This window comes from Schistosoma mansoni (genome assembly GCF_000237925.1).
Source record: "Schistosoma mansoni, WGS project CABG00000000 data, chromosome 3 unplaced supercontig 0083, strain Puerto Rico, whole genome shotgun sequence".
Taxonomy (NCBI): Eukaryota; Metazoa; Platyhelminthes; class Trematoda; order Strigeidida; family Schistosomatidae; genus Schistosoma; species Schistosoma mansoni.
Window position 1 is genome coordinate 615,983 of NW_017386008.1, and position 27,835 is coordinate 643,817.

Below are 27,835 nucleotides of genomic sequence, written 5' to 3' on the forward strand. Positions count from 1 at the left end.
TTTTTGATGACAGTTGTAATCCGTATCCTATCCAAAGACTTTTGATCTGCAGACTCATCTAGATCTATGGATGGACCTGTCGTTTGTGATATGACATCAAGCTTGTTATTTATGAGCTCTATATTATTCACTGTGTCGCAAATTGTATTTAGCTGGTGATTTACTATGATACTATCATACTATTCTATCGCTTCATGTCTTCTTACACGACGTTGACAGGGCGTCAGATCAGGAGTGACTTTTATGCTCTTGTATGGAATTAATGAGCCAATATTTTTGCTCGAATCAATAAATTGTTTAGCATCGTTTCAACAGCTAAAGTTGAACAGGAGAGGACAAGTCAATCTATCCGACTTTTTTTAGGCGGATGATTTGGCAGTTGACGTTCAACATACCGCATGCTAATCTCAAACAGCTTTGACAAAGAAGGGAGACAGCCATTTGTGTATCAGAATATTGTTTTCAGAACTATATTTTATAACTAAACATAATCCCATACTTTCTGCTTCTTTCTGAACTACTCTCATTTATGTAGTTCCTTATCCCCTCATACCTTGTTTACACTTATTTTTTTTTAACATATTAGAATGCTCTTGCTTAATACCTACAGAGGAATAGACTAAGTAGTTATACCTTGATTATTATCTTGTGAACATTGTCTGCTCTGCTTCTCGTCCTTTCTTTTTCTTACATCCTTCTTCAGCCCCCTTGAGATACGCCACCTAAATCCGATATGGTATGGATGACTTCGTCCTGCATCATTATTAAAACCTCAGATATTCCAGAGGGATATAAAGTCGAGGTTTCTAGAAGCTCTCAACTTCACATAGATCTATTCTCGACCGTAAGTTTCATGTCACAACGCAAAACTTCATAAAGCGCGCCTATTGCGATATAAACAATACGTTGCTGACTAAAACCATCTACTCTCATGTCTTATAAAATATCAACCCGGCTGAATAATTTGTCACAGTTACAGTTGTAACTTCTGTAACAATTTGATCTTGCCTGTAAACTAGCATGCCTCATGTAACAACTTTTTATTATTCCTAACTTATTTATTTATTTATTTATTTGAAGACAAGGGGTGTTAGGTAGACGTTTACTACAATCTTATGATCTATCATATGATCTACCATATAGAATATAACGCATCGACTTCAGTTTTCACAGAGAGCACGATACTACTTAGTTAATTAGTTGTAAATTAGTACTATGCATTTTCTGAATATGTAGAGTGAACATTTTAGCCTTAAATCGTCAATACCTTGGGTTCAATCACTGATAGCCCCCAAATGCCCTGGTATAGCCGAGAATGAGGAGAGTCTGCTCTCCCTCTCCAAATGCTCTCATATGGCCACGCGTATATAGCCTATGCCAGGGAAGTCCTACTCACTGTTTTCTCGCATCATGGGTGTTGTTTGCGAAATTGAGAGTATATCCGGAGCTTTAACCGGGTTAGTCGACATGGAAAGTTCACCTAGGAGAGTTGAAAAACCCTGATTTCAAACCAATGGTGCATATGGGCTGACTCCAATATCCTAAGGGAACAAATGACGTATGAACCAATTGTTATTCACTGGCTACCATGAGATTGCATCTTCTTATGATGCTTCACTGCTTTTTGGATTAGACCTTTAAGTCAAATACTCGGGGTATGGCTCCCTAAGAGAACCACCTGCTTCGGTTTCAGCACCTAAACAGTATCACAGCCCTCATTGACAATCCTATTCACACTCTTACTAAATATCAAACAATCAGACAATGACCCATAAATATGATTTAATATGTTTATTTATAGCTGAAGAATCGACAGTCGAAAGTATTTTTGTTTTGACTGAAATTTGTAAACATTAATAAACTAAAAGATTCTTTCATCTTTCTATTGTATATATCGACGTTTGTCGGTCATATCTATACATAACTATGTATAATTCGAAAGTGATAATCATTTTGTTCATACCATTATATATTACCCCTTTAATTATTATGTCTAAATAGATAAGAATATGATCATAAATGATAACAAAATGTTTACTCATTTGCTAGATCTCGACAATCTATTAGAGGTCAATAGACAGGTATTCTCTAATCAAACTTTCAGGTATTTCCATGGTAATTATGTTTTTTTTTTAAATTATTTTTTTTTTATTTTTTTTTAATTTTTTTTTTTTACAAAGGAGAAATCTATTTGGTTTAATAGAATTCAAATAGATGTAATGATTATGTGTAATATTTTTATTTGATCCTTTCCCAAATCATACTGTTAGATGTTCACTTATTTGTTTGGTTAAGTTGCCTAGTAGTACACCCAATATTAGTTATCTCCACAGTAGCAGTTGAATTTATAAATGTATATAGAGGAGGCTAACTGAAGTAACTCAAGTATCTTTCATTTGAGTAGATATCATTGTTCAACTCAAGAAAGTTAATTCAATATAGGTTACGTAGAATGTTCTACTAATTACTTTCGTTAATCTATCTTTCTGAATATCATTAGCTACATCCCCGTTGAATTATAGTTTCATTTATAAAGGTTTCATTCGAACAGTTGAAATCTCTGACTTCTTCCTTGTATCATACATGTACTTTTTAATGAACGTAGCAGGGTAGCCAATCTCCGTCAGTGAGTTATAGATAAATTCTAGTTCCTCACTTAAAGTATCAACAGAACAGATCTTTTTTGCTCTACTAGTGAGGCATGTAACCAAATTTCTTTTATATTGGATAGGTGTAAAGCTATAGAAGTGAGTATATTGGCAGGCAGAGGGTTACTGTTCTCAATCTATCTCTGTTCCTCATCCTTGTGACTTAAGGCAATATCCAGGCAACTCACATAGAATGCATATATCCCAATAGAAGATACGGTTTTAAGTGAACGTAAGAAGTACATGTTGTGCTTTAGCAAAACGAAAACTGTTCATCAAGAGTGACACATTCCAATTCAACAATGTTATGCTCCAAATCGGATCAACTACATGTTCTAGTTGCCAAATACATTGTGATCTCAAATAAAGTACAGATGTAAAATTTGGGTGTCAAAATGACTAAAATAAGGAATATGAAATAAAAGCAATCAATCATAATAGTCTTAAGAGAACATAATAAGCATGTGTGGTTTTTATACAAAGTAAACGTTTTGAATCGCGATCATAAACCGAACGATATTCAAGCACTGGACGGCCATTTCGTCCTATTATGGGACTCCACAACAGTACGCATTCACCGTGTCCCATGTAGGATTCGAACCCAGAGACGTAGTAATTAGATGTCAAGAGTCTCCTGAACCCTATACTGTTAAAATAAAAACTGTTCATCAAAATTGATATGTTCCGGTCCAACAAAGCTATGTTCTAAATGACCAGAATTATTTAAAACAAGTCTGAATGGTACGGACGGACTAGGTAGAATACTTAGATTAATCAAAATCACAATAAGCTTGATTCTGTCAATGTCATGCCATTTTGATCAAAGTTATTCTGTATGAATCATCGCCACGTTAGTTTGTGTGTGTGTGTTGTTGGGTTTGTAGAACGTGGAATTCGTAGTGTGATGGAGTGGAGTTGAAATTTGAGTTTGTAGTGTGTGTGTATGTGTATTATTGGTAGATAAATAAACAGGTTACATGTAGTTGTTCGAATTTCTTGTTATTGTTTCGATTGATTTATTCAAATAAATGTAATGAGAATCTTCAATACGAACGTCAAGACAGTCCTACTGTACGGAGCTGAAATATGAAGAACTACTACATCCATCGTCAAGAAGGCACAAGTATTTATAAACCGTTGTCTACGCAAAATACTTAACATCCATTGGCCGGATACTATCAGCAACAGCGTTTTATGGGAGAGGACAAACCAGCTTCCAGCTGAAGAGGAAATCAGGAAAGGACGTTGGAAGTGCATAGGACATACATTAAGGAAATCACCAATGTGCATTACAAGGCAATCCCTAACTTGGAATCCTGAAGGGAAGTGGAAAAGAGAAAGGCCACAGAACACATTACGCCGGAAAATAGAATCAGATATGAAAAGGATGAATAACAACTGGAAAGAACTGGAAAGGAAGGCTCAGGACAGAGATGGATGGAGAATGCTGGTGAGCGGCTTATGCTCCTCAACGAGGGGTAACAGGCGTAAGTAAGTAAGTAAGTAAGTAAGTAAGTAAGTAAGTAAGTAAGTAAGTAAGTAAGTAAGCAAGTAAGTAAGTAAGTAAGTAAGTAAGTAAGTAAGTAAATAATGATCTTCACAGTTGAATGAAATCAGATAACAAGCAATGAGAAGAAACATGTCAGTGTAGGGTATATCATCTCACCTTCACATGAATCTGTATAAGTATAATTTCGTTAAGCTCTTCAGTGAACTTAAGAACAATAATAATAAGTGATAAATCTAATTATTGAAGTCAAAAATAACGTTGATATGAGGTACTGAACTTGTCGTCTATGTGTGATGTCACCCTTAGACAGTAGTCCCCTTCTCATTTGTGTAAAGCCATGCCAGTTTCATTTCTAGTTAGAACAGATTCAATTCACCAATTTCAAAGACTTTACTGTGAACTTACTTACTTTTACACAGAATGAACCTGTCAGAAATCCCAGCATACTGTTTGAAAAGACAAGGAATACTGTAGTGGAAACTCTTTCGATAACTTCGTCATCACACGCTGCAGTTAAAAGTTCCTAATCGTTTTGTTGCTGTAAGGGAGACTCAGGAAAACAATTCAACATTTAAGTCACAATATTTGTCAGCAGCGATAGAGAAAGCTACAATCTTCTTTTGAACAACAAGAAGCCTATACAGATCGTCAAGAGAAGTTGTTTCAACAGTCTTAATTAAGAATCATGGAAGCCCTCATTCAGAGAATGCGTCTTTTTCAGAGAAACCCCACTTCCGGTGAATTACAAGTAACACATACCGATTGAGTCAATAATTACATACATGAATTTATAGCAATGTTACTTTTGACTCATCATGGTTCAACAAATATGAAGAACTGTTCCATATTGATCTATTCACACTGGGTGACGTCAAAATACTTCTAAGAAAACCTGGAACGACGGAACATGAACTCTACAGAAACTTCATTATTCCAAGGAACACATGTGACTTTAGTTTTGATGAAACAATTAAAACCTTGTCTCAGTTATTTGGAGAACAGTCAGCTCTTTTTAACATTCATTACCAATGCTTGAAGAAAATGAAAGAACCAGATACTATATGGAACATGAGGGAATAGTGAACCGAGAGTGTGAGAGATTCAAGTTGTCTTCCATGATTGAAGACTGGTTTAAATGTTTTGTATTTGTCCGTGGCCCACAACTGTCCGAGGATGCTGATATCCGAACGAGAATTCCTAACAAACTTGAACATTGTCCCCTCATCGGCCTACAGAAAAAATCTACCGAATGCCGAACATTAGTGAGTTTGAAACAAGATACCTTGACGGTAGAGAATGATGGTAGGTTTCACCACGTCAACGCAGTCGAGAAAAAGGACTTACGAGGTTCTAGCCTATAAAGTTATCCTAATGACGACGGTGGGCTATTATCCCAATACTGGTTGTGAAATGATGAGTAATTCGAATGGTTTTGTTCGTTTAAAAATCATCATTGTACTATATGTTGCATAGACTATCGAAAACTAATTCCATCACTCTCCGAACATGATGAAGAGATTGAACGAATCAAACCTAGGAACGATCGTCAGCAGTAGTTGATAATGAAATCAAAAGTGATGGAAAAGGCAGTGACTGTAGATAGAACTAGAAAGATTTTCAGACTAGTAAAAGAAACCAGAATTAAAAAGTCAAGTGTGAGACAATCGCTGAAAAGACGACAAACCTATCTGCTGTAAGTTTACAAATATAAGCGGGACACTTTAAGAAGCGATTCAACCGGTCATCAACCAGTCTACATTCAACATTTCCAAACAGGCTGAATGGAACATTGAGATTGACCCTCAACTCTAATTGAAGTTCAGAAAGTCAACTAATCTGAAACGAGAAAGAACAACTGGTCCAAATGAATAAACTCCAGAGGTCTTTGAGAATTGTCGTTCAGTTTCAGCGATTAGGTTGACTGATATTTTAACTAAAATATGGAAACTGGACGAAATCTCGTGTGACTGTTCGCAATCTCTGATAGTCCAAATACATAAGAAAGGATCAAAATCATCCTGTGATAACCACAGAGGGATTAGTTCAACTGATATATAATCTAAAATATTAGCCTCAATAATTATCGAACACCTAACAAAGGCTCGTGGACAGCAAACACGAGAAAATCAGGCTGACTCCAGACCTGACCATCATCGCATCGACCACATATTCACCATTTGTCGGATTTTAGTACAAATATATGCTTATCAACATCCGATAATAATGACCTTTCTTGACTAAAAAACAGCATTTGACTCTGTAGACCGAGAGGTTTTGTGTGGTACTGTTTGTGATGTATGGGAGAGAATGACAGTGATTGGTTGTCTTGATGAGTCAGACATTAGATAGGATGACAGGTGTTATGTGTTATGTATATTCCCCTATCCTTATTATGTATTGATAGTTATTGATTGACTGTTCCTTGTGTCGGATTTTGGTGTGGAAATATATTGATGTTATAGTCAGGCTAATCTCGTGTTCTTGATCTGAGTTGTGTTGAAGTCCTGTAGAATAGACACTGGGTGGGAATCTATTGTAGATATTCGTCTAAGGTAAATTAACGTCCCACATACGTGTAAAAAGGGAAAGGGCTGTTATAATCAAAAACCGCCAGCGTTATAACAAGCATCCACTCTGTTTATAACAGTTTGTCATTGAAAGGTGTGCCACAGAAGTAGATATTCATTATGACTGCTCTTTACTCGAATACTACCAGTCGAGTGAGAGCTTATGGCACTGTAGTGGTGTCCGGCAAGGCTGTCCACTATCTATATTTTTGTTTAATTTCTTCATAGAAATAACGTTTTCGTCTACCAGACTTTAGAAAATCAATCTTCTACCAGGACGTCTACTAAGTGACTTAAAATACGTAGATGACATAGTCTGAAAGTGAAAGCGTTGCTTCAGAACTGGTCTACATCAAAACCTGAACCAAGGATAGGAGGTAAAGTAATCGAACACGTCTACAACTTCAAGTAATTTTGGAAATCTTATCCTACCCAAGAGTTGATTTCTGACGAAATCTCTACACGGATCCGAAAAGCTCGTTTTGCTTTTGCCAACTTACATCACCTATGTCGAAGGCGATATGTCTGTCTATTAATTAAAGGACGAGTATACTGAGCATCAGTTCGTTCTGTTTTACGGCTGCAAAATGTGGCTATTGGGTAAGGAGAATACTCGTAAGTCACTATTATTTGATCATAGATGTCTTAGAAATATTGCTCGTATCCTCTGAGATCACCAGGTAAGTAATGGAGAGGTTAGACGCAGGTTATTAGGGAATGATAGAAAATCAGTTGATTAGGTTGTAAATCTACATCGACTGAGATGGTTGGGCCACTTATTACGAATAAAAAACTACCAATTACCACTGGGCAAAATGCTGACTAATATTGTAGAAGGATCGAGGAAAGTCATTAGCATCCAAACTAAAATGTGGCATCGGTTCACAAAGTCACCAACTTCTGATCTGAGCCATGTTGGTAGATACAGACTACTTGATTAAGGGTTCGCGCAACTAACCAGTATTTGGAGACCCTGGTTGACGTGACTCAGAGTCGATCACAATGGCGTAAGTGTATGAAATCTTTGTCTTCCTTAAACTATGAGATTAGAATTACTTTATACCTTTCTTTCTAAAAACCAATTCTTTGTCACTGATTCATATCCTTATATGAAATCATTTCTTATATATATTTTGTACATATAGATTATTTTCATTTAAAAGCTTCTGAACGTCTCACTTTATCACTTAAGACAATATAAGAGTCTGTTGATGGTGTCGAGTCGAGTTTGACTATGATCACCACTACAATTTGATTACGCACCCAGAAACTACTCGGTCCATTCGATAGCTCGCAAACCAGAAAACGTTAATTAGTCCAGATAAAGTGTATTTATTGGCGATCTCGTGGTGTCAAAAGAGTACCGAGACGTGCCAACGATTACAAGCAATATGAGCAGAGCGTAAGAAATTTCGAAACAAACAAGGCAGATAGCGGAACAAGAAATGAGTTTGATACAGTTAAACAAGTACAGTAAAACAATCGTTGGTACAATTGGTTATAGTAATAATAATTGTTTCTATTATTCCAATCGTGTTCTTATCGAGACAAACCGGTCACTACATGTCAATCACTCCTTAGCTTTCGATAGTTTTTTTTCTTCTAATATTGTCAACCTACAATGACAGATATCCTGAAGAGTTACGCTCGTAACGAACTTCACTCCTACATGCCTATTACAATGATAGAGATTCACAGCTCCCTTTAGTTTCTATGGGTGTTATTTTGTTCTCTGAGGTAGAGGTATTTATCAAATACCTTTCATTATTATTCTAGACAATGTACTGAGAGTTCGGATGACGATGACAATGAGATCTGTACAACTAAATTATCTAGATTGAAGAACATTACTTAGTTCATAGAACAATGAATAGGCGGTGTTAATCTGAATCGTTTGATTTATTGTTTACAAAATTCATTCTATAATTTAATTGGCTGCCAATAGAAATGCTTAACGTTATGCTATGGTATTTATGAGTATTTTCTGTCTTTCAAATTCTCATTAAAACTGAGTATATAAATGGTGACTTTGTTGATTATTTAACTGAGGAAGCTTTGGATAAGCACGAAACACTAATCAGAAAGAAATGGTATGTCGTTATCTATTCATCACTGAAATTAACATAACCGTTTGATACTACTTAAATAAGTTTTGAATGTGTCTTCCTTGTATAATGAGTTAATCGTTATGATTATTATTATAATAATCATTACTACTGTAGTGTAGTCTACTTATATCCATATAAGTAGTATATAGTAATGATCAGATATAGAATGTATTTTGGTAGAAGATCGATAAGGAACGAACAGAAATGAAGCACAATCGGTATGAAAACGTATGAACAATGAAATCATAGACGATAGACTTAATATTTACAGGAGGAACAGTCAAGATTGAAACCATTGATTGTTAATTTGCAAATTAATTGTTCATTGTATAGCTATCAGAATTAAGTGAAATAGTCTGTAATGTTGGGATGCAATACATTCGAATGTCTCCACCCGGGTATATTTTTAATCCCATTGATGTTATTTAGGATCACATTTTGATCAAAGTTGGTTAGTTGATCGAACATCTCCAGATTGAATGTAGCAACAAATTTATGACTTACCTTACTATTGCAATAAAATACAGAATGTGGCAAATCTATTCCATTCAAGTAGTAGATAACATTCTTAGTGTAACCAAATAAATAATACTGAACTGTTCTATCATATCAATGTCGTTGTTAAGCTTTACTTTAAGAAACATCAGGAATCACTGCAATTCCTACGATGCGAAGTAAAAACATCAAGATTGATACGAAAAAAGATCCAATAGCTCCAAAACAGGACGAAGTCGACTGCAACGATCCTAGTCGAAAGTACACTCATTTGCGCATATTGCTTGTATACATATTTCAATTATTAATTAGGATGAAATGGCATACATTGAATATACCTAGAGTAATAATCAACCACATGATGCATGTCATACTGAGCATAGTCTCAAGCGATTTCCAATACATGAATATCGTTTCTTGAATAAACATGCCACTCATGCCAAACAAATCAATGTCATAACGAATAAAATATCACAATAGAAACCAAAAACAAATACCACACTGAATAATCATCATCATATTGAATTAGGTAGGAAGATACTGTTCACTGGAAACTTCAATGAATCAAAGGATGTAATTTTGCCTTTCTATCTCTTTATATTCCCTTTCATTAGAATAATTCAAATCAGTCGTATATTAATCAAACTATACAAAGTCAACTGGTAAGTGTAATGAGATACATTTATGAAACCTCAATATGTTAATAATAACTGAATATCTAACAGCTGGTTAAAATATTTGACAAAATAACTGATTATCATTCAGGGATAGTGGGTAGCAGTGGAATTCAGTTTGACGCGCGTTTCGTCCTATTTGGGACTCGTCAATAGGATGTACCTGCATCTCGGAGTTGATGTTCACTCTTGGATTAGAACCCAGTACCTTTCGCTTCAAATATATAATATATAATATAATATATAATAATATAATATATAATATGTCATATTGAATAAAGCCAATAATAATAATAATAAATGCCATCGCCTTATCCACTCGGCCAGTGACTCCTGATAGCCACTTACTTGTGCGATAGGGTGAAGTTTAAATTCACTTAGTATTGTTTGTTTGAATCTTCCCATCGACATGTTAGGACTGCAATTGATCAGTCTGTTATTGGCATATGTGCATACTGTGCGTATTGCCTCGATGTAGCGTTAATTCATAAGCATGTGAATTAAGGCTATATGTCAATTAGAGACTGACCAGTTGCAGTCCTAACACATCGATTGGAAGATTCAAACAAACAATACTAAATGATTTTCATTTACATTGTAGTATACAGTAATTCCTGTATACCATTCCACAGGTCCATTGCTACTAATACATTCCATAGTAGGATGACATTAAATGACCAGCAACAGTTTGGCATTCACAAGAATACGCGGTTATCATGATGAAGTATGTCACATGACACTAGTCAGGGATTCTAAACACTACTTTCACAAACAACACACACATGATGAAATCAAGTAAAAATTACGATTTGATTGCTCATAGTAAAGCTCACATTCGTAATGTAGTCGGGTCAATAAAAACTATCAAGTATATGTTTCACTGTGTTTGAGTAATCTATTGCAATGTGAATGAAATTTTCGGAGATTCTGATGATTTCAAATGGAAGAGGAATTAAACGGACACTGTTTAATCACTCATCTAAGAGGAATGACTCTTTCAAGCATCTAATGAATTTCACAGTTTATGAGGAGGTAGTTTTCAGTAAAACGGACTTATACTAATCCACGCCATTTCATCAGTGTTGAGTTACTGATAAGCCTATACAACTTTTCAATCATCATCCACTCCTTGACATGTATTCGTGTCTAGATCAAGGGTGATTTGAGGACATAAGAGGATTTTATACTTGTAAGATTATCATTGGTTAGTTGATTTATTCACAGGATGGTTTATGAACGATATCGTATACGTTATCAATAGTATTCAGTTTAGAACTATGTAGCAGATTGATAGCTGACTAATGGATTTTTATCATAAGTAACCGAAAAGTGCATGTGATCTAAAGCTATTGAAAGTCAAAACACCTTGATTATAAAATCGAAGAGAGGGTCAGTCATTCGATTGCGTCTAGCTATGCATAGTCTAAAATAGACTTCTGCTGATGGATTAGACAGGGAAAAATTCTGAACAATATGCGAATAAAATTTAATTGCCATGTTCGACTATAGCTGATAAAAGCATCATATTTGTCGGCTCATAATCGTAACAATAAACAGAAGAGTATCGGACGTTTAAAGATGATTAATCACGGTTACTGTCAAAGTGCCATTCGGCATCATCATTTCAATGCATGTTGACAGTAAAGTTACATTTACTATAGTAAGTGAAATTTCACATTGATATATGTAAACGGTGTTTGTCTTTCTTCTTGAAATCTAGAATCTCGCATCTATTTTAAGATTCCCCATAGACCATTGGCGCATTCTGTTAATACTACTCGCAGTTGGTTTGATAAATAACGAAATTACAAAAGTGTTATTGATCTGTTTAAAGTTCACCGTTAAAAAATGGTGTTTTTCTAAACGGAAAACACTTCGTAAAGCTGGTGAATGGGCAGTTGTGACTGGTGCATCATCAGGTATTGGTGAAGCATATGCAGAAGAATTGGCCAAAGAGGGTCTCAATATCATGCTTATCAGTAATGATGAAGAACAACTGTCCTGCGTTGCCAATCGAATTGCAACTACATACAATGTTCAGACACGAATTGTGGTAGCAGATTTTACCAAAGTAATATTCATTCTCAATTAATCTGTTAATCATGTTATCTTGAAATCATTATCATTGAAACAAGTAATCGGTTTGATTTATCACTCGGTAGTGTTTACATAGATGGACAGGATGTGTGCATGACTAGACGTTTTCTTCTTGAACTGATGAACTGTTAGGAGAGCTAATTCTGACGCTTGAGTTATGTGGTCATGCTAAAATTACCAACCGTCATAGCATATGTTTGAATGCAGGAATAGGACTGAAGACATTCTTTTCACGAAAAGTATTCACGTGAATCAAATATATTACTGTCATATAATAAACACCTCATTGATATTCCACAGTTGTTTAGTAGATCTCATGAACACCACAAATTGGAGGCGAGTAAATGTTTATCTGTGTGTGTATGTGTGGTTCCACACTACCACACAATGTATGCAGTACCGTATTCATAATTACCTCACGAGTGATTGTGGGGTGCTTTATTTGCAACACCAAAGTTTTCCTGTTTTCTCTGGTCGATAAGGTGGAACGGTGGTTTGTCATCAAGGTTCCCGTTCGTTTTCGAGTAGTGTGACAGAAAGGGAAGGGTGATTGCAGTTGACATAGTGTGAGAGGAAGATAGACAGGCAGTTAACGTGTCTGCAATGATGATAATACATGACAAATATGTGAATGAGTATTTTGCAGTATAAGATAATTTTAGTCATCCTCAACAATCACACCAGTTGCCAGTGTCTCACTCCATCCTGTCACCTGATCAACTACTTCATTTACACAATCAATTGCATCAAGCTACACTGAATAATACCAAAATTCGAATGTGACGAATTCATACTGGATATGTGAGCATAGATTATGTTGTGTGATTTGTGTGGCTGATGTGTTGAAATATATATCAGTTTGTTGTTGAGTGTCGAGTAGTTCGAGACGACATTGAGATTCCAGTGATAATATCGATGAGATGCATGTGAATATTTAGTCGAATAGTTCGATGTTGACGTGTCTCTATATGGAATTGTTTGAAACCATCTTGAATTTGTGTGATGTATGAGATTAATGACAAATTCATTCCCAATAGTGTAGATGGTAGTTGAGAGTATGAGTGAGTGAGTGGATTGCTGTTGTCTGTTGGTGATCATTGACCATGAGCAATATATTTTGAGATTTTCAAGTAAACAGTATATTTTAGTAGGAGCTTTTGTGGAGATATTTTGCAATTTTATGTAGTTGAAATCATTCGTCAATTGAAGCTAGACCACCATCGAAAACCTGAAAGCACTAGACGACCGTGAAATCGTGGATGCGCACTGCTGAGGAGTCCCACAATAAGAAGAAACGGCTGTTCAGTGCTCTCAGGTTTTCCATGGTGATCTAGCCTCAATTCATTCATGATTTCAAATATATAATATAAAATATTTATTGATATAACTTGTGCCCATATGGAGTTATTCATTCTGTGTGTATATGTGTCAGGGGAGACTGGTTGACTATCATTCAAATGTTGTTTCGGAAATAACTGTATACAAAGTAATTGAAAATATCATTACACACATTGTAACATTCATTGAGAAACACAGAGATAGACAGTTGACATTTCACTGTCAATCCCATCACTAAATTTGTCACAACATCTCCTCATTCTAATATCAAGGCACCCACACAAGGTGCACCTAATTTAAAAGAAACTCATTGGATTTCAGTTGGGAATATTGAAAACGGAAATACATAGATACTTATCATGAAAATAAAGCATACTAGTTGGACATACAACAGAATGTTCGGTTCCACTCACTCAGTGAATATCACGTTAGGTATTTAGAAATGTAATAGAGAACCTGTCTCAGATTCATCCACAATTCACGATCCAAACACATTAACATATATTGACACAATCAGAAGGGGTTTTGTGGAGATTTTAGTAATTTCATAGAGTTGAGATCATGAATCAGTCGAAGATAGACCATCAAAGAAAACCTGGAAGCACTGGACGCCTGTTTCGTCCTATTATGAGACTCCTCAGCAATGCGCATCCACGATATCGCACTCGCGAGCTTCGAACCAAAGACCTACCAGTCTTGCGCAAAAGCACTTAACCGATAAACTACTGAGCCGGCCTGAATCCAACAGCGGTAATGTCTAACTTCAACCAATCCACAAAATTGAGCAATCATTCACCAATGTCATCAGTGAGTTGATATCTTCCAACAAACCTGATTGAACACCACTAGTTACTGCTTCTCACGAGAGCTCCAGGAAATACCTTATGGAACCAGTCACTAGTCAGCACATGATCATTATCTTAACTCTATAAAATATATTGACATTGTTGAAACAGTTCCAATATTCCATCATTGAAACACATGAGAAACATTCGAATAATCAACTTCTAACAATTTCGTTTTCTCTTCTGTTTAGAATGATGTTTATGAAATAATCAAACCTGCTATTGAACAATTATCTACAATTGCTTGTTTAGTTAATAATGTCGGCATGGGATTACCTTTTGAGTTGTTTGCTGGAGAAGTTAATTCACCAAATGAAGAATCTATTAGAAATATCATCCATTGTAATATTCTTTCTGCGGTAACAATGACAAGCATCATTCTGCCGAAAATGTTAACACAGAAAGAACCTAATCCTGGTATCATTAATATTGGATCTTTTGCAGGTTTAAGAGTGTATCCTTATGCTACAATGTATTCTTCCACGAAAGCAGCTATTCTTCAATTTTCAAAATGTTTAGCTGCAGAAAAATATAAAAAGAATTTTATCATACAAACGATGCTTCCATTATCTGTATCAACCAAATTGACCAATCTTATGAAACCCACACTGTTTATACCAACTGCCAAAGCCTATGCTAAAAGTGCATTAGATATGTATGGTGTTGAACAACAAACTACTGGTTATTTTGCACATGAATTAAAAGCATACTTTTTCAAGTTCTTACCAAGATCAGTTGGCGTAAGACTTATGAAATCAAAAGTTATAGCACAACAGAAGAATCCTTAGTACCTTTAACCTGAATCATCAGATGATCTTATTATTGTTGTTTGATATACTGTCGTCCATCACCATCGTCATCATCTTCTTCTTCTTCCTAACATCTATCTTATTTCACTTTAACCTGTAATTGTTTTATACCCCCCAGTTTTGTTTGTTCTTTATATTGAAACACTTATGTACTTGACAGTATATTTAGTTTAATTAGTCAGAAACGTATTCCTTTTTTGTATTACTACTTACTGTTATGGATTAAGAAAGGATCGTATGCCAATTTGTTATGATTCTATGTCCGGCTTTTTATCACGTGAATTATCTACCAATCGAAATACGACTTGTCTAATCTTAACACTATGCCAAATCAATGACCTTCAACTGGTATGAACAGCCTAGCGTCCTTATTGGTCACTTGTCCTCCCTGAGTGTATGGGGCTTTTCGCTCTTCGTGACCGGAATACAGTAGCATATCTCCCGTACCTAGTCTTTGTTGTCCAGCTTGTGTCCAATGGGTTTCGCTCATTCCCTGTACTGCTAGTTTGTATCTCCTCATTTCCATTGCTATTTGAATAGTCTTCCCTGTCTCCCACATTGTCCGGACGTTTCATGTACCTATAAAGAGTGTTGCTCTAGTTGTTAAAAGGTGTATCGGCCTCGTGACTTCTGAAAAATTTTGGCTTTCATCATGAGGCGTCGTAATTATTCCTTCAACTCCCAGAGCAGAGTTTAAATGATTTGAATTATTTTTTCTGGTTAACGTTTTTTAGCGAGTTAGTTTTTCTACGGAATGGGGTCGCTAACTTCATACCCGACCCCCCTCTTTTAACTGGGCTTGGGACCAGCAGTAACTTTAGAAGAGCTACAGGCGGAGTTGCTGTACGATTTACTGTCCATAAATTATATTCAGTTTATTGATTATTATATCTCATCCCGGTCGTCAATTTGTTATGACTTTATAAAAGAAAGAAGCCCGTATCCGATTCGTTATGATTTTAAGTCCCGGCTTTTTATCATGTGAATTATCCACCAATCGAAATACAACTTGTCTAATCTTAACACTGTGCCGAATCAATGAGGTTCGACTAGTATGAGTAATCTAGCATCCTTATTGGTTCCTTGTCCGCCTAGCCCTTCCAATGGAGTTCAGTACAACAATTACAGCTTCTGCTATACGAATCATTTATTGCAAGCGTACTCTATTTATATACCAGACAGACAGACCGCATCACACCATAAAATGGAAAATAATATTTGTACAGGATCAAGCCAAAATGTGGCTGTGAACGTGGGAGACAATCAATTCACTTGATGTTGTATACTTGTGTCTTAATATTGTTGTTTAGGACTGAAATCGATCAGTTTCCGAATGACAAATGTGCATCCTTTCCTGACTGCCTCGATATTGTCTTAAGTCATAAGCATTTTAATCAAATGATGTCTTGGTAATTGAACGCTATACTCGAATCCTAATCTAATCTCGTAACCCTCAATCTAAATCTAGACAGTGATTTGAATATGAGAGAAAAGGTGAAAAATATGCGAGAAGCACTTTACTCCTATAGTTCATTTATGTACAGAAAATATAGGGCTTTTATAGTATTTTAGAAGTCCTTCGGTTTTCCTGAAAATTTCAGGATGTTATTAAACATAGTAGCAGTGTATTAATCAGCCAATCAGAAGCTCTACATGTGACTTTTTACTTTCGTGATGTTTCTAGCAAAACTGCTAGTTAACGCTGATTGGATAGAATGCTTCCTAATGTTTACTGAGCCTTTCTTGTCCATTGAGAAACATTTTCTAGATCACTTCAACATTAAAGATGGATAATGGAATACAGGACACGCGACACTTCGTCCTATTTAAACCTCGTCAGCTGGATGTACCTGCATTCCACACTTGATGTTCACTATCCATCCTTACTTAAAAAGCTTCTTACTTAAAACAGACTCATCAATTTCAGTCCTAAACAACAGTATGAAGATATAAACAAATAATACAAAGTAGTAGTAGTAGTAGTAGTAGTAGTAGTAGTGATTATAAGTCGACATTTTAGATAACTGTAATCAGATGACCATGAGTATTCTTGTAAATTCTTGTTATTGAATTAATCTGGACATAGTTTTGAACATATTTTAGAGATAAAATTTTTAATTAACTTTCCTCACTTATACATGGAATATCACCAAATCATTTAGGTTATTGTTGTAAACAGAAATATTTCTTCAAATAGATATAGATTTCATTCTGACTTATCACTACAGCATGAGCATTGCAATATAGTGTGTGTGTGAGTGTGTATGTGTAACAAAATTGTTATAGTGAATAGACGTTCCCAGTAGCAATGAGCAGTCAGGAGGGATTTGAATGTGACTAACTTGGTCTCGTGTGCTGGTATGGGTATGAGGGCTAATATCACTTCCCAGCTGCCCACACCATGGAAGGGTATTTCTTGAATGACCTGAAAAGGAAGTTTGATTAGGAGGGATCTTAGTAACCTGGAAGCGTGATCGCAGAGCCCAAGGAACAACTTCTTCAGGGCAGTCACGCACAACCATTTTGTTGGAGGTTTTTGACGTGTTAGCTCTGTTCTTCAAAGAGCCTTACCTTAGGAGACGGAAATCCGTGAGGTAAGGTGAGGCGTAACATTTTTAGGGTCGACCCTTTTAACCCCTTCCTTAAATTGTGAGAAGGCAGCATCGCTGAGGATGCTTGTTGTCCGAGGGAAACACCTTACTGCTGTCACATCCCACTACAGTCAGCAGTACGACTTTTCCCTCAGATCTTGAGTTACTGCTTTTAGTCTTACCGTTCTTCAAACGACCTGCCTGACATGGTAGAACCTACAGTAACATATGTTCCATCCAATATAGCTCGGTTGGGTCATCACGATAGGCAAGCCGACAACTACGTCAGGGTAGTAGCTACAGTCTGGAATAGCAATGAGCATAACTAATAATATGGTATAGTATGATTTCAACCCATTACCTTCATACTATCAATACTTTCATATCGTTTTTACATGTAATAAAGTGGTATCATCGGTACGTGTAGATATAATTCCAGATTACAAATACCTTTGTTTTCTTAAATAAAGAATCATTTGTTTACTTACCATCCATTTGATTTATATTGCGTATTTATAATTTACTGTTTAATTATGTTTAACTGAGTTCGTCTTCTACTTTTATTTCGGAAAACCTACTTGTTCACGAAATTACTATTTAATTAGGGATTATAAATGTTGTGATGTAATGTGAAACAGAACATGACTGATGATGATTCATTGATATAGCACGAAGTCTCAGCACAGATACAGAAGGCTCGTCTAGCGTAGGCGATATATCCATCTAGCAACCAAAGGACGGGTTTACTGTGCGGTAGTTCGTTCCGTCCTACTTTATGGCTGTGAAACATGGCCGATAAGAATAGAGGATATTCGTAGGCTGCTAGTACTCAATCATAGGTGTCTTCGAAGCATTGCTCGTATATCTTGGGACCACCGAGTAAGTAATGCAGTTGTTAGGAAACGGATACTAGGCAAGAATGGCGAATCGATTGAAGAAGTAGTGAAAATTTATCGGTTGAGATGGCTGGGACGCGTGTTACGTTTGCTCAACCACCGACTGCCCCGATGTGCGATATTGTATGGATGAAAGCTAGGGGCGGCCAGACCGAATCACAAATCCATGAAGTCACTGACAAGTGGACTGAGCCATGTTGGTAAACTATCTAAACTATTAGATTTTTTAAATTCATTTAGTATTGTTTGTTTGGATCTTCCCATCGATGTGTTAGGACTGCAACTGGTCAGTCTCTTATTAGCCATATGTGTATACTGTGAGTATTGCCTCGATGTTCCCTTAATGAACAAGTATTATAAGCAAAGATGGAAGGTGACTAGCAGTGGAATCCAGTTTGACGCGCGTTTCGTCCTACTTGGGACACGTCAGCTAGATATACCTGCATCTGAGTTGATTTTCACTCTGGGAGTCGAACTCAGTATCTTTCGCTTCAAATGCCGCCTCACGAGATTCAAACCCAGAACCTATTAGTTTCGCGCCCGAGCGCTCAACCTCTAGACCACTGAGCTTACCGGCACCCAACGGTGTTGATGTCTAACTATATATTTTTTTATTGAGATCACTAACGGATCAATTTTAGACAACCATTAAAAACCTGGAAGCAATGGATGTCTGTTTAATTATAATATGGGATCAACAAGAATGAGCATCCATGATTGCTCACGTGGAAGTTATATCAAGGACATTCGGTCTCGCGCGCGAACACTTAACCTCTAGACAGCTAAACCAGAGTCCAACGGTGCTAATATCCAATCCAATGACATATTAGGACTAATTGGCAATCCAATGCTAAACGCTTTTTAGGATTGTTTAACAATGATCGGATCATGGTTACAACACGAAATCAACGATCTTCACAACCCTAGACTGATATATATATACTTTTATATTTAGTTAAAACACATAAACATTGGTACAAGGAGGCACCAAATACATATGCGCCATACTTTGTCATTTGACTTCTGTGAGGGCTGGGATACTTCCCGGCTCCCCGAATCAAGGAAGGTGATTTTCTTAGAAGGCCAATCCATGAACCTTTCACCTAATAGTCTAGTCTACAAGGCATTGGAGCAACATAAGGAGATACAGTCTCATGGTAGTTAGTAACCAACAATAGATTCATACACCATTATTCACATTAAAATTCTGGAACCCATGAACAGTGATTTGTAATCAAGGTTTTTCAATTTACCAGGGTGAATCCTCCATATCCACCAACCCAGTTAAAGCGCTTAATATTTACCTTCCCACCCCATCTTCATTTCATAAACAACACTCTCATCACAAGGAAAAACAATGAATAAAACTATTAAAACCTATGGGTTCGGTGTATCCTCATTTATATGGATTGCCAAAAATACATAAGCTTAATATTCCTTTACGTCCAATTCTATCAATGTGTCGGTCACCTACACACAAACTAGCGAAATGGCTTACAAAAGTATAAAATCCTATCTGACATCAATTTTGTAAGTATTCCTTGATTGATTCATTTGATTTAATTAAATACTTAAAGGATATGAATATAAAAACAAAGACAATGTGTTCTTTTGATGTGAATACTTTATTTACAAATGTACCCCTTAGAAAAACTATTGATATTTTATGTGACTATATTTCACTTAATAATCTTCCATTGCCATTTCCTGTTGAAACTCTTAAAGATTTATTATTATTATGCACTGACAATGTAAAATACACATTTCAAGGTGAGAACTTTCGACAAATTGATGGCTTAGCTATGGGTAGTCCTTTAGGACCGTTGCTGGCGGATGTGTTCATGGGGTATGTTGAAAATTTAGCTGGAAACTCAATTCAAAAGATGTGTCTGTACAGACGATACATTGATGATATCATAATCATAGGGGATAAATGTGAAGACGTGAACCACTTGTTAAAAGAACTCAATACAAGTCAGAAGCATATTTCTCTTACGTGCGAAGAAGAGAAGAACAACCAACTTCCTTTTGTAGATATACTGATCAGTAGAAGAGAAGATGGTTCCATCCAACGTTCTATATATAGAAAGCCGACATGGACGGGGCAATACCTTAATTTCCATAGTCACTGCCCAATTCATTACAAACGTGGGTTAATTAAGGGCTTATTCAATAGAATAAATCGTATTTGTACTAGTGATACTATTGAAATAGAAACGAAGCTTCTAACTAATACGTCAATGAATAACGGTTATTCATTTAAGTTCATAAACCGCTGGAAGGGTTGCAATACGATTAGACCTATTACGCTTATGGCAGCCAAAAAGCGAGTTTATATTACATTAGCATTTAGAAGTGACTTTAATAGTCTCATGTTAAGACGGAGACTAGAATTAGCCATAAATAGAACATTCTATGCAGCTCAACTTGTCATCATTGAAAAGACAAGGTCGATGTTTCACCAAAAGCCTAGACAGTATATAAGCGATTGTGTCACATCCCATTGTGTATACCAATTTACATGTATGTGCGGGAACACGTACATAGGGAGGAGCAATTGTGATTTGCAAATAAGGGTGGTGGAACACATACCTAAATGGCTACAGAACCAAATGAATTCGAATAGTCAAATAAGATCACAGGATAGACAAACATTTTCCTCTATTGCGAAACATTTAGTTGAAACTGGTCATAAGGTTGACATCAAATCAGCACAACAATGCGTTGTACAAAAGTCTTCAAGGACGTATACTAAGGTTTATTGAAGCCTTGGCTATACGGAAATTGAAACCCCCCCCCCTTTATGTGTTCAAAAACAATTTGTTCTTACCCTTAACCTACCCTGGTAATGCTTATTTATTATCCAGAGTAGTCATCACATTGTTTTTGTGTACTTTATTTATTTTCTTACCTTAACCTGTCTAGTTGACGTTTTAATTTTCATATAAAAAATGTTCTTAACAAGTATATTAGGTGTGTGATCAGATTGATTCGAAGTGTATTGCACTAATATATCAATCACATAATTCTGATAAACTTCGTTTTCTCATTGCATTATCGAAATTTATCAAAGGGACTCATGATCTCAACTCTATAAAATACTAAAATCTCCACAAAACCCCTTCTGATAATAATCAGGTGCTCACTAGTGACTGACTCCTTGAGGTATTTCCTGGAGTTCTAGTGAGAAGCAGTAACCGGTGGAGTTCAACCAGGTCTATTGTGAGATAGGAACTCACTGATGACATTGGTGAATGGTTGCTCAATTTCGTGAATCAGTTGAAGTTAGAAATTAACACCGTTGGATTCCAGTTCAGTGGTCCATAGGTTAAGGGCTTCGGCTCGAAACTGGTAGGTCCTTGGTTCGAATCCCGTGAGAGTGGGTTCGTGGACGCGCACTGCTGAGGAGTCCCATAATAGGACGAAACGGCTGTCCAGTGCTTCCAGGTTTTCCATGGTGGTCTAGCTTCAATTGGCTGATGATCTGAACTCTATAAAAGGGACTAATTGTTTTAAATTTTTCAATAAAACTTTCCTATCAATTCCTTTATACGCATAGTCATGTGAGAACATTTGAAGAAATAGATCTGACTCTCTCTCTCTCTCTCTCCCTCTATCCTTTGTCGTACTAAGTTTTTCCAGGGTACATATATATTATATACCTAGTGATAATATAATCAATACAAATAGTAACTAAGCAGTTTTTTTAATTTTTTTTTTAAAAAATGGTTTAAAAAAAAGAAACGTTCCTTTTTTGTGTGTGTTTTTCATATTCACTATAAGAAATCACATTTTGAATGTATGTTGAATATGATAGATCTATCCATCTATCTTATTCATTATAGATTCTTCTTACGTGATTTCACTCTAGTATAAGTTATGAATATCCATAGAAATGGTGGTAATAAATTAAATAAATAAGCTTTTAATTCATGTTGTATATACCCTGTTGATTGTTGTTCAACACCATACATGTCTAATGCACATTTAGCATATAACTTTAGCTGGTGGTATAAAGGAATGATGGTTTCTCATTCTTTGTCAGTGGTGTATAGATGGTAATGGACATGACAAAAGTGTTTGTATGTTAATATTTTTTGATAATTTCTGCAGCTAAACATTTGGAAAATTGAATAATAGCTGATTTTGTTGATGAATATACAGTTAAATAAGGTGTTACTCTTAAAGCTGAATATGATGCAATATTAATGATACCAGGATTAGGTTCTTTTTGTGTTAACATTTTTGATAGAATTATACTGTCATGTTATGTAGATAAATATTACAATGAATGATATTTCTAATAGATTGTTCATTTGGTGAACCAATATCACCAACAAATAAATCTAAAGGTAACATCATACCAACATTATTAACTAAACAAGCAATTGTGGATAATTGTTCAATAGCAGGTTTGATTATTTCATAAACATCATTCTAAACAAAAGAGAAAACGAAATTGTTAGAAGTTGATTATTCGGATGTTTCTCATGTGTTTCAATGATGGAATATTGGAACTGTTTCAACAATGTCAATATATTTTATAGAGTTAAGATAATGATCATGTGCTGACTAGTGACTGGTTCCATAAGGTATTTCCTGGAGCTCTCGTGAGAAGCAGTAACTAGTGGTGTTCAATCAGGTTTGTTGGAAGATATCAACTCACTGATGACATTGGTGAATGATTGCTCAATTTTGTGGATTGGTTGAAGTTAGACATTACCGCTGTTGGATTCAGGCCGGCTCAGTAGTTTATCGGTTAAGTGCTTTTGCGCAAGACTGGTAGGTCTTTGGTTCGAAGCTCGCGAGTGCGATATCGTGGATGCGCATTGCTGAGGAGTCTCATAATAGGACGAAACAGGCGTCCAGTGCTTCCAGGTTTTCTTTGATGGTCTATCTTCGACTGATTCATGATCTCAACTCTATGAAACTACTAGAATCTCCACAAAACCTCTTCTGATTGTGTCAATATATGCTGATGTGTTTGGATCGCGAATTTTGGATGAATCTGAGATTAGTTCTTTACATTATTTCTAAATAGCTAACGTGATATTCACTGAGTGTGTAGAACCGAACATTCTGTTGTATGTTCAACTAGTATGCTTTATTTTGATGATAAGTGTCTATGTATTTCCGTTTTCAATATTCCCAACTGAAATCCAATGAGTTTCTGTTAATTTAGGTGCATCGTGTGTGGATGTTTTGGTATTGAAATGAGGGGACGTTGTGACAAATTTAGTGATGGGATTGACAGTGAAATGTCAACTGTCTATCTCTGTGTTTCCCAATGAATGTTACAATGTGTGTAATGATATTTGCAATTACTGTGTATACAGTTATTTCTGAAACAACATTTGAATGATAGTCTGCCAGTCTCTGCTGACACATATACACACAGAATGAATAACTCCAAATGGGCACAAGTTATATCAATAAATATTTTATATTATATATTTGAAATCATGAATGAATTGAAGCTAGACCACCATGGAAAACCTGAGAGCACTGAACAGCCGTTTCTTCTTATTGTGGGACTCCTCAGCAGTGCGCATCCACGATTCCACGGCCGTCCAGTGCTTCAACGTTTTCAATGATGGTCTAGTTTCAATTGACTAATGATTTCAACTATATGAAATTACTAAATATCTCTATAAAAGTTTCTACTAAAATATTTTCTTTACTTAAAAATCTCAAAATATATTGCTCATGGTCAATGATCACCAACAGACAACAGCAATCCACTGACTCACTCACACTCTCAACCATCTTCTACACTAGTGTAGTGTGAATCTGTCATTAGTCTAATACATCACACAAATTAAAGGTGGTTTCGATCAATTTCATTTACAGACACGTCAACATCGAACTATTTGACTAAATATTCACATGTATCTCATTTATATTATTACTGAAATCTGAATGTCGTCTCGAACTAATCGACGCTTAACAACAAACTGATATATATTTCAACAAATCAGCCACACAAATCACACAACATACTCTTTGCTCATACAGTCCGTGTGGATTCGTCACGCTGGAATGTTGGCATTATTCAGTGTAGCTTGATGCAATTGATTGTGTAAATGAAGTAGTTGATCAGGTGACAGGATGGAGTGAGACACTGGCAACTGATGTGATTGATGAGGATGACTAAAATTATCTTATACTGCAAAATACTCATTCACACATTTGTCATGTATTATCATCATTGCAGACATGTTAACTGCCTGTCTATTTTCCTCTCACACTATGTCAACTGCAATCACCCTTCCCTTTCTGTCACACTACTCGAAAACGAACGGGAACCTTGATGACAAACCACCGTTCCACCTTATCGACCAGAGAAAACAGGAAAACTTTGGTGTTGCAAATAAAGCACCCCACAATCACTCGTGAGGTAATTATGAATACGGTACTGCATACATTGTGTGGTAGTGTGGAACCATACATACACACACAGATAAACATTTACTCGCCTCCGATTTGTGGTGTTCATGAGATCTACTTAACTACTGTGGAATATCAATGAGGTGTTTATGATATGACAGTAATATATTTGATTCACGTGAATACTTTTCGTGAAAAGAATGTCTTCAGTCCTATTTCTGCATTCAAACACATATTATCATGGATGCTGGTTTTAGCATGACCACATGACTCAAGCGTCACTATTAACTCTACTAACTGTTCATCACTTCATGAACAAAATGTCTAGTCATCCACACCTCCTGTAAATCTTTCTAAACACTACCAAGTGACAAGTCAAACTGATTACTTGATTCAATGATAATGATTTCAAGATAACATGATTAACGGATAAATTGAGAATCAATATTACTTTGGTAAAATCTGCTACCACAATTCGTGTCTGAACATTGTATGTAGTTGCGATTCGATTGGCAACGCAGGACAGTTGTTCTTCATCATTACTGATAAGCATGATATTGAGACCCTCTTTGGCCAATTCTTCTGCATATGCTTCACCAATACCTGATGATGCACCAGTCACAACTGCCCATTCACCAGCTTTACGAAGTGTTTTCCGTTTAGAAAAGCACCATTTTCCAACAGTGTATTTCAAATAGATCAACAATAACTGTGAGAGTTTGAAACTTATCCAAGTAAAGATGAATGTAATAAGCAAGAGTAATCGATGCTCTGTGATAAGTTCGACAAAAGACAAAGTGGTCTACGTTACGAAAAGAATAGAGAAGGAGATGAAAGACTGAGATAAACAAGGCGTTCAAATAAATTATGACGACATAATCTGTACACAAATATCAATTGAATTCGACTGTGGATAACGGTTACAACTCGTATTCAGTATTCACTGTCAACTGGTGATCGGATCGATTAGGCTTCTGTGACACTTTTCTATTGACGGTTTTAGCAAACATTAGCTCAATAGAGTAAGTTTAGTACAGTTATTAAGTTTGACGGTTTTCGAATAACTTATGTTGTCTCTTTTTAGTTCTTGTTGTCTACATCGGTAAACGTTTGTCTGAATTTCTGAGTACTTGAGACATTTTTGATCACTACCCCTGTCACAGAAATCTTAGATCTCAGGTATTCCGACTTTTAATGACTTATGAACAAGCATTGTTTACTAGGCTGTGACAATTGTTCAGATGTTTGTTTGCACAATGGTGGAAACTATGTTAAAATAAACCGGTGCTAATGTTGATGATGTACGACTCCCTAACATTATGTAAAATCAGGTCATAAGGTGGAAACTATTAAAATCTCTACTTTCGTCACTATGGGTTTTCAGGGACGTAGTAGAATTTACCTAGTTTGAATCACTTTTCACTATACCTTAATACTTGTCATATCACAGGATATCAGTTTATAGTTTGATGACAGTGGAAAGAATGGATTATTATCTTATGAGTAAGTTACTCTCACTTCTAGAGAAATACGGATATTAATTTGGTTCAACTAAATTCTCCCACATTGTTTTTCAAATGCTGTCAAATTTATTGAGGTTACCAATCGATTTGGGCTAAGCAGGTATTGAAATCCTGGAATCACTGGAAGACTGTTTTGAATTAGTGTGAGGCTCCACTACAGTACTCATCCACGACGATGTTTCTTGCAAAACTTCTATTGAATGCTAATCATATAAGAGGTTTTCTCAGTTTGGCTTTTTTGCGAAGAATTCACTGAATCACTCCAACAGATATATTTTATTACATTTGTACATCATAATCAAAGATAGAATGTACTCAGAATGATATGACTAAATCTTTTTAAAATAATATAACTATTTTCAAATGTATTCTATAATAGGAATAGTACATTCTTTCGTTAAATCTCTTTACCAACTAATACAATGTATACACTTAACATCAATAATTCAAATGAATAATATCAAACTTGAATAAACATTATAATATTAATATCAGAAGGGGTTTCGGTGGATATTTTAATAATTTCAATAGTTCAGATCATGAGCCAATTAAAACTAGACCACCGTGAAAAACTTGGAAGCAATGAACGGCCGTTTCATCCTATTGTCCTACTCCTCAGCAGTGAGCATCCACTATCCCGCCTCGTGAGATTCGAACCCATGACCTATCAGTCTTGTGCGCAAGCGCTTAACCTCTAGACCACTGAACTTCCCGGTATCCAACGGTGTTAATCTGTTACTTCAACCAATCCACGAACTTAATCGACACATACAACAATGTCTTCAGTGATTTACTATCTCACAACAGACCTGGTTGAACTCTACTGGTCACTGCTACCCACTAGAAATTAAGGAAATACCTCTTGAAGCCATCCAGTGCTTTCAAGTTTTCTATGGTGGTTTAGCTTCATTTGACTAATGATTTCAACTATCAAAATATCATATTAGTTCATAATTAATTGCGTAATCAACAATGTTATCAGAAGGGGGTTTTTAGTGAAGATTTAGTATTTCCATAGTTGAAAGCGTGAGTCAATTGAAACTATAACAATAATAAATCTCCACAAAAACCCCCCTTCTGATAATAATAATAATAATAATAATAATAATAATCTTATTTTCACTCGTGACTGACTTCAAGAATATATGTCCTGGAGTTCTAGTGGGAAGCACTGACCAGTGGAGTTCAACCAGATTTGTTGTAAGATAACAGCTCACTGAAGACAAATGGGGTGAATGTTTGTTCAACATCGTGGATTTGTTGAGGTTAGACATAAACACCTTCGGATGCCGGCCGGCTCAGTGGTCTATCTGTTAAGTACTCTAGCGAGAGACTGGTAGGTCCTTG

At 35.9% G+C, this 27,835-nt stretch overlaps 2 protein-coding genes across 2 annotated transcripts; one reads left to right on the forward strand and one right to left on the reverse strand.

Moving 5' to 3' along the window:
• Window positions 1–8,812: 8,812 nt before the first annotated feature.
• Smp_168550 (steroid dehydrogenase, putative) lies at window positions 8,813–15,070 on the forward strand (the record flags this gene model as incomplete). Its single annotated transcript, XM_018791334.1, has 3 exons — window positions 8,813–8,815; window positions 11,723–12,073; window positions 14,474–15,070. 3 exons carry the CDS (start codon window positions 8,813–8,815, stop codon window positions 15,068–15,070), a joined length of 951 nt encoding a protein of 316 aa, XP_018645473.1.
• Window positions 15,071–25,293: 10,223 nt separating this feature from the next.
• Window positions 25,294–25,518, reverse strand: Smp_117920 (steroid dehydrogenase, putative; the record flags this gene model as incomplete). The annotated part of the gene is made up of 1 exon (XM_018791335.1): window positions 25,294–25,518. The coding sequence occupies one exon, from the start codon at window positions 25,516–25,518 to the stop codon at window positions 25,294–25,296; it is 225 nt and encodes a 74-aa protein (XP_018645474.1).
• Between the last annotated feature and the right edge of the window lie 2,317 nt (window positions 25,519–27,835).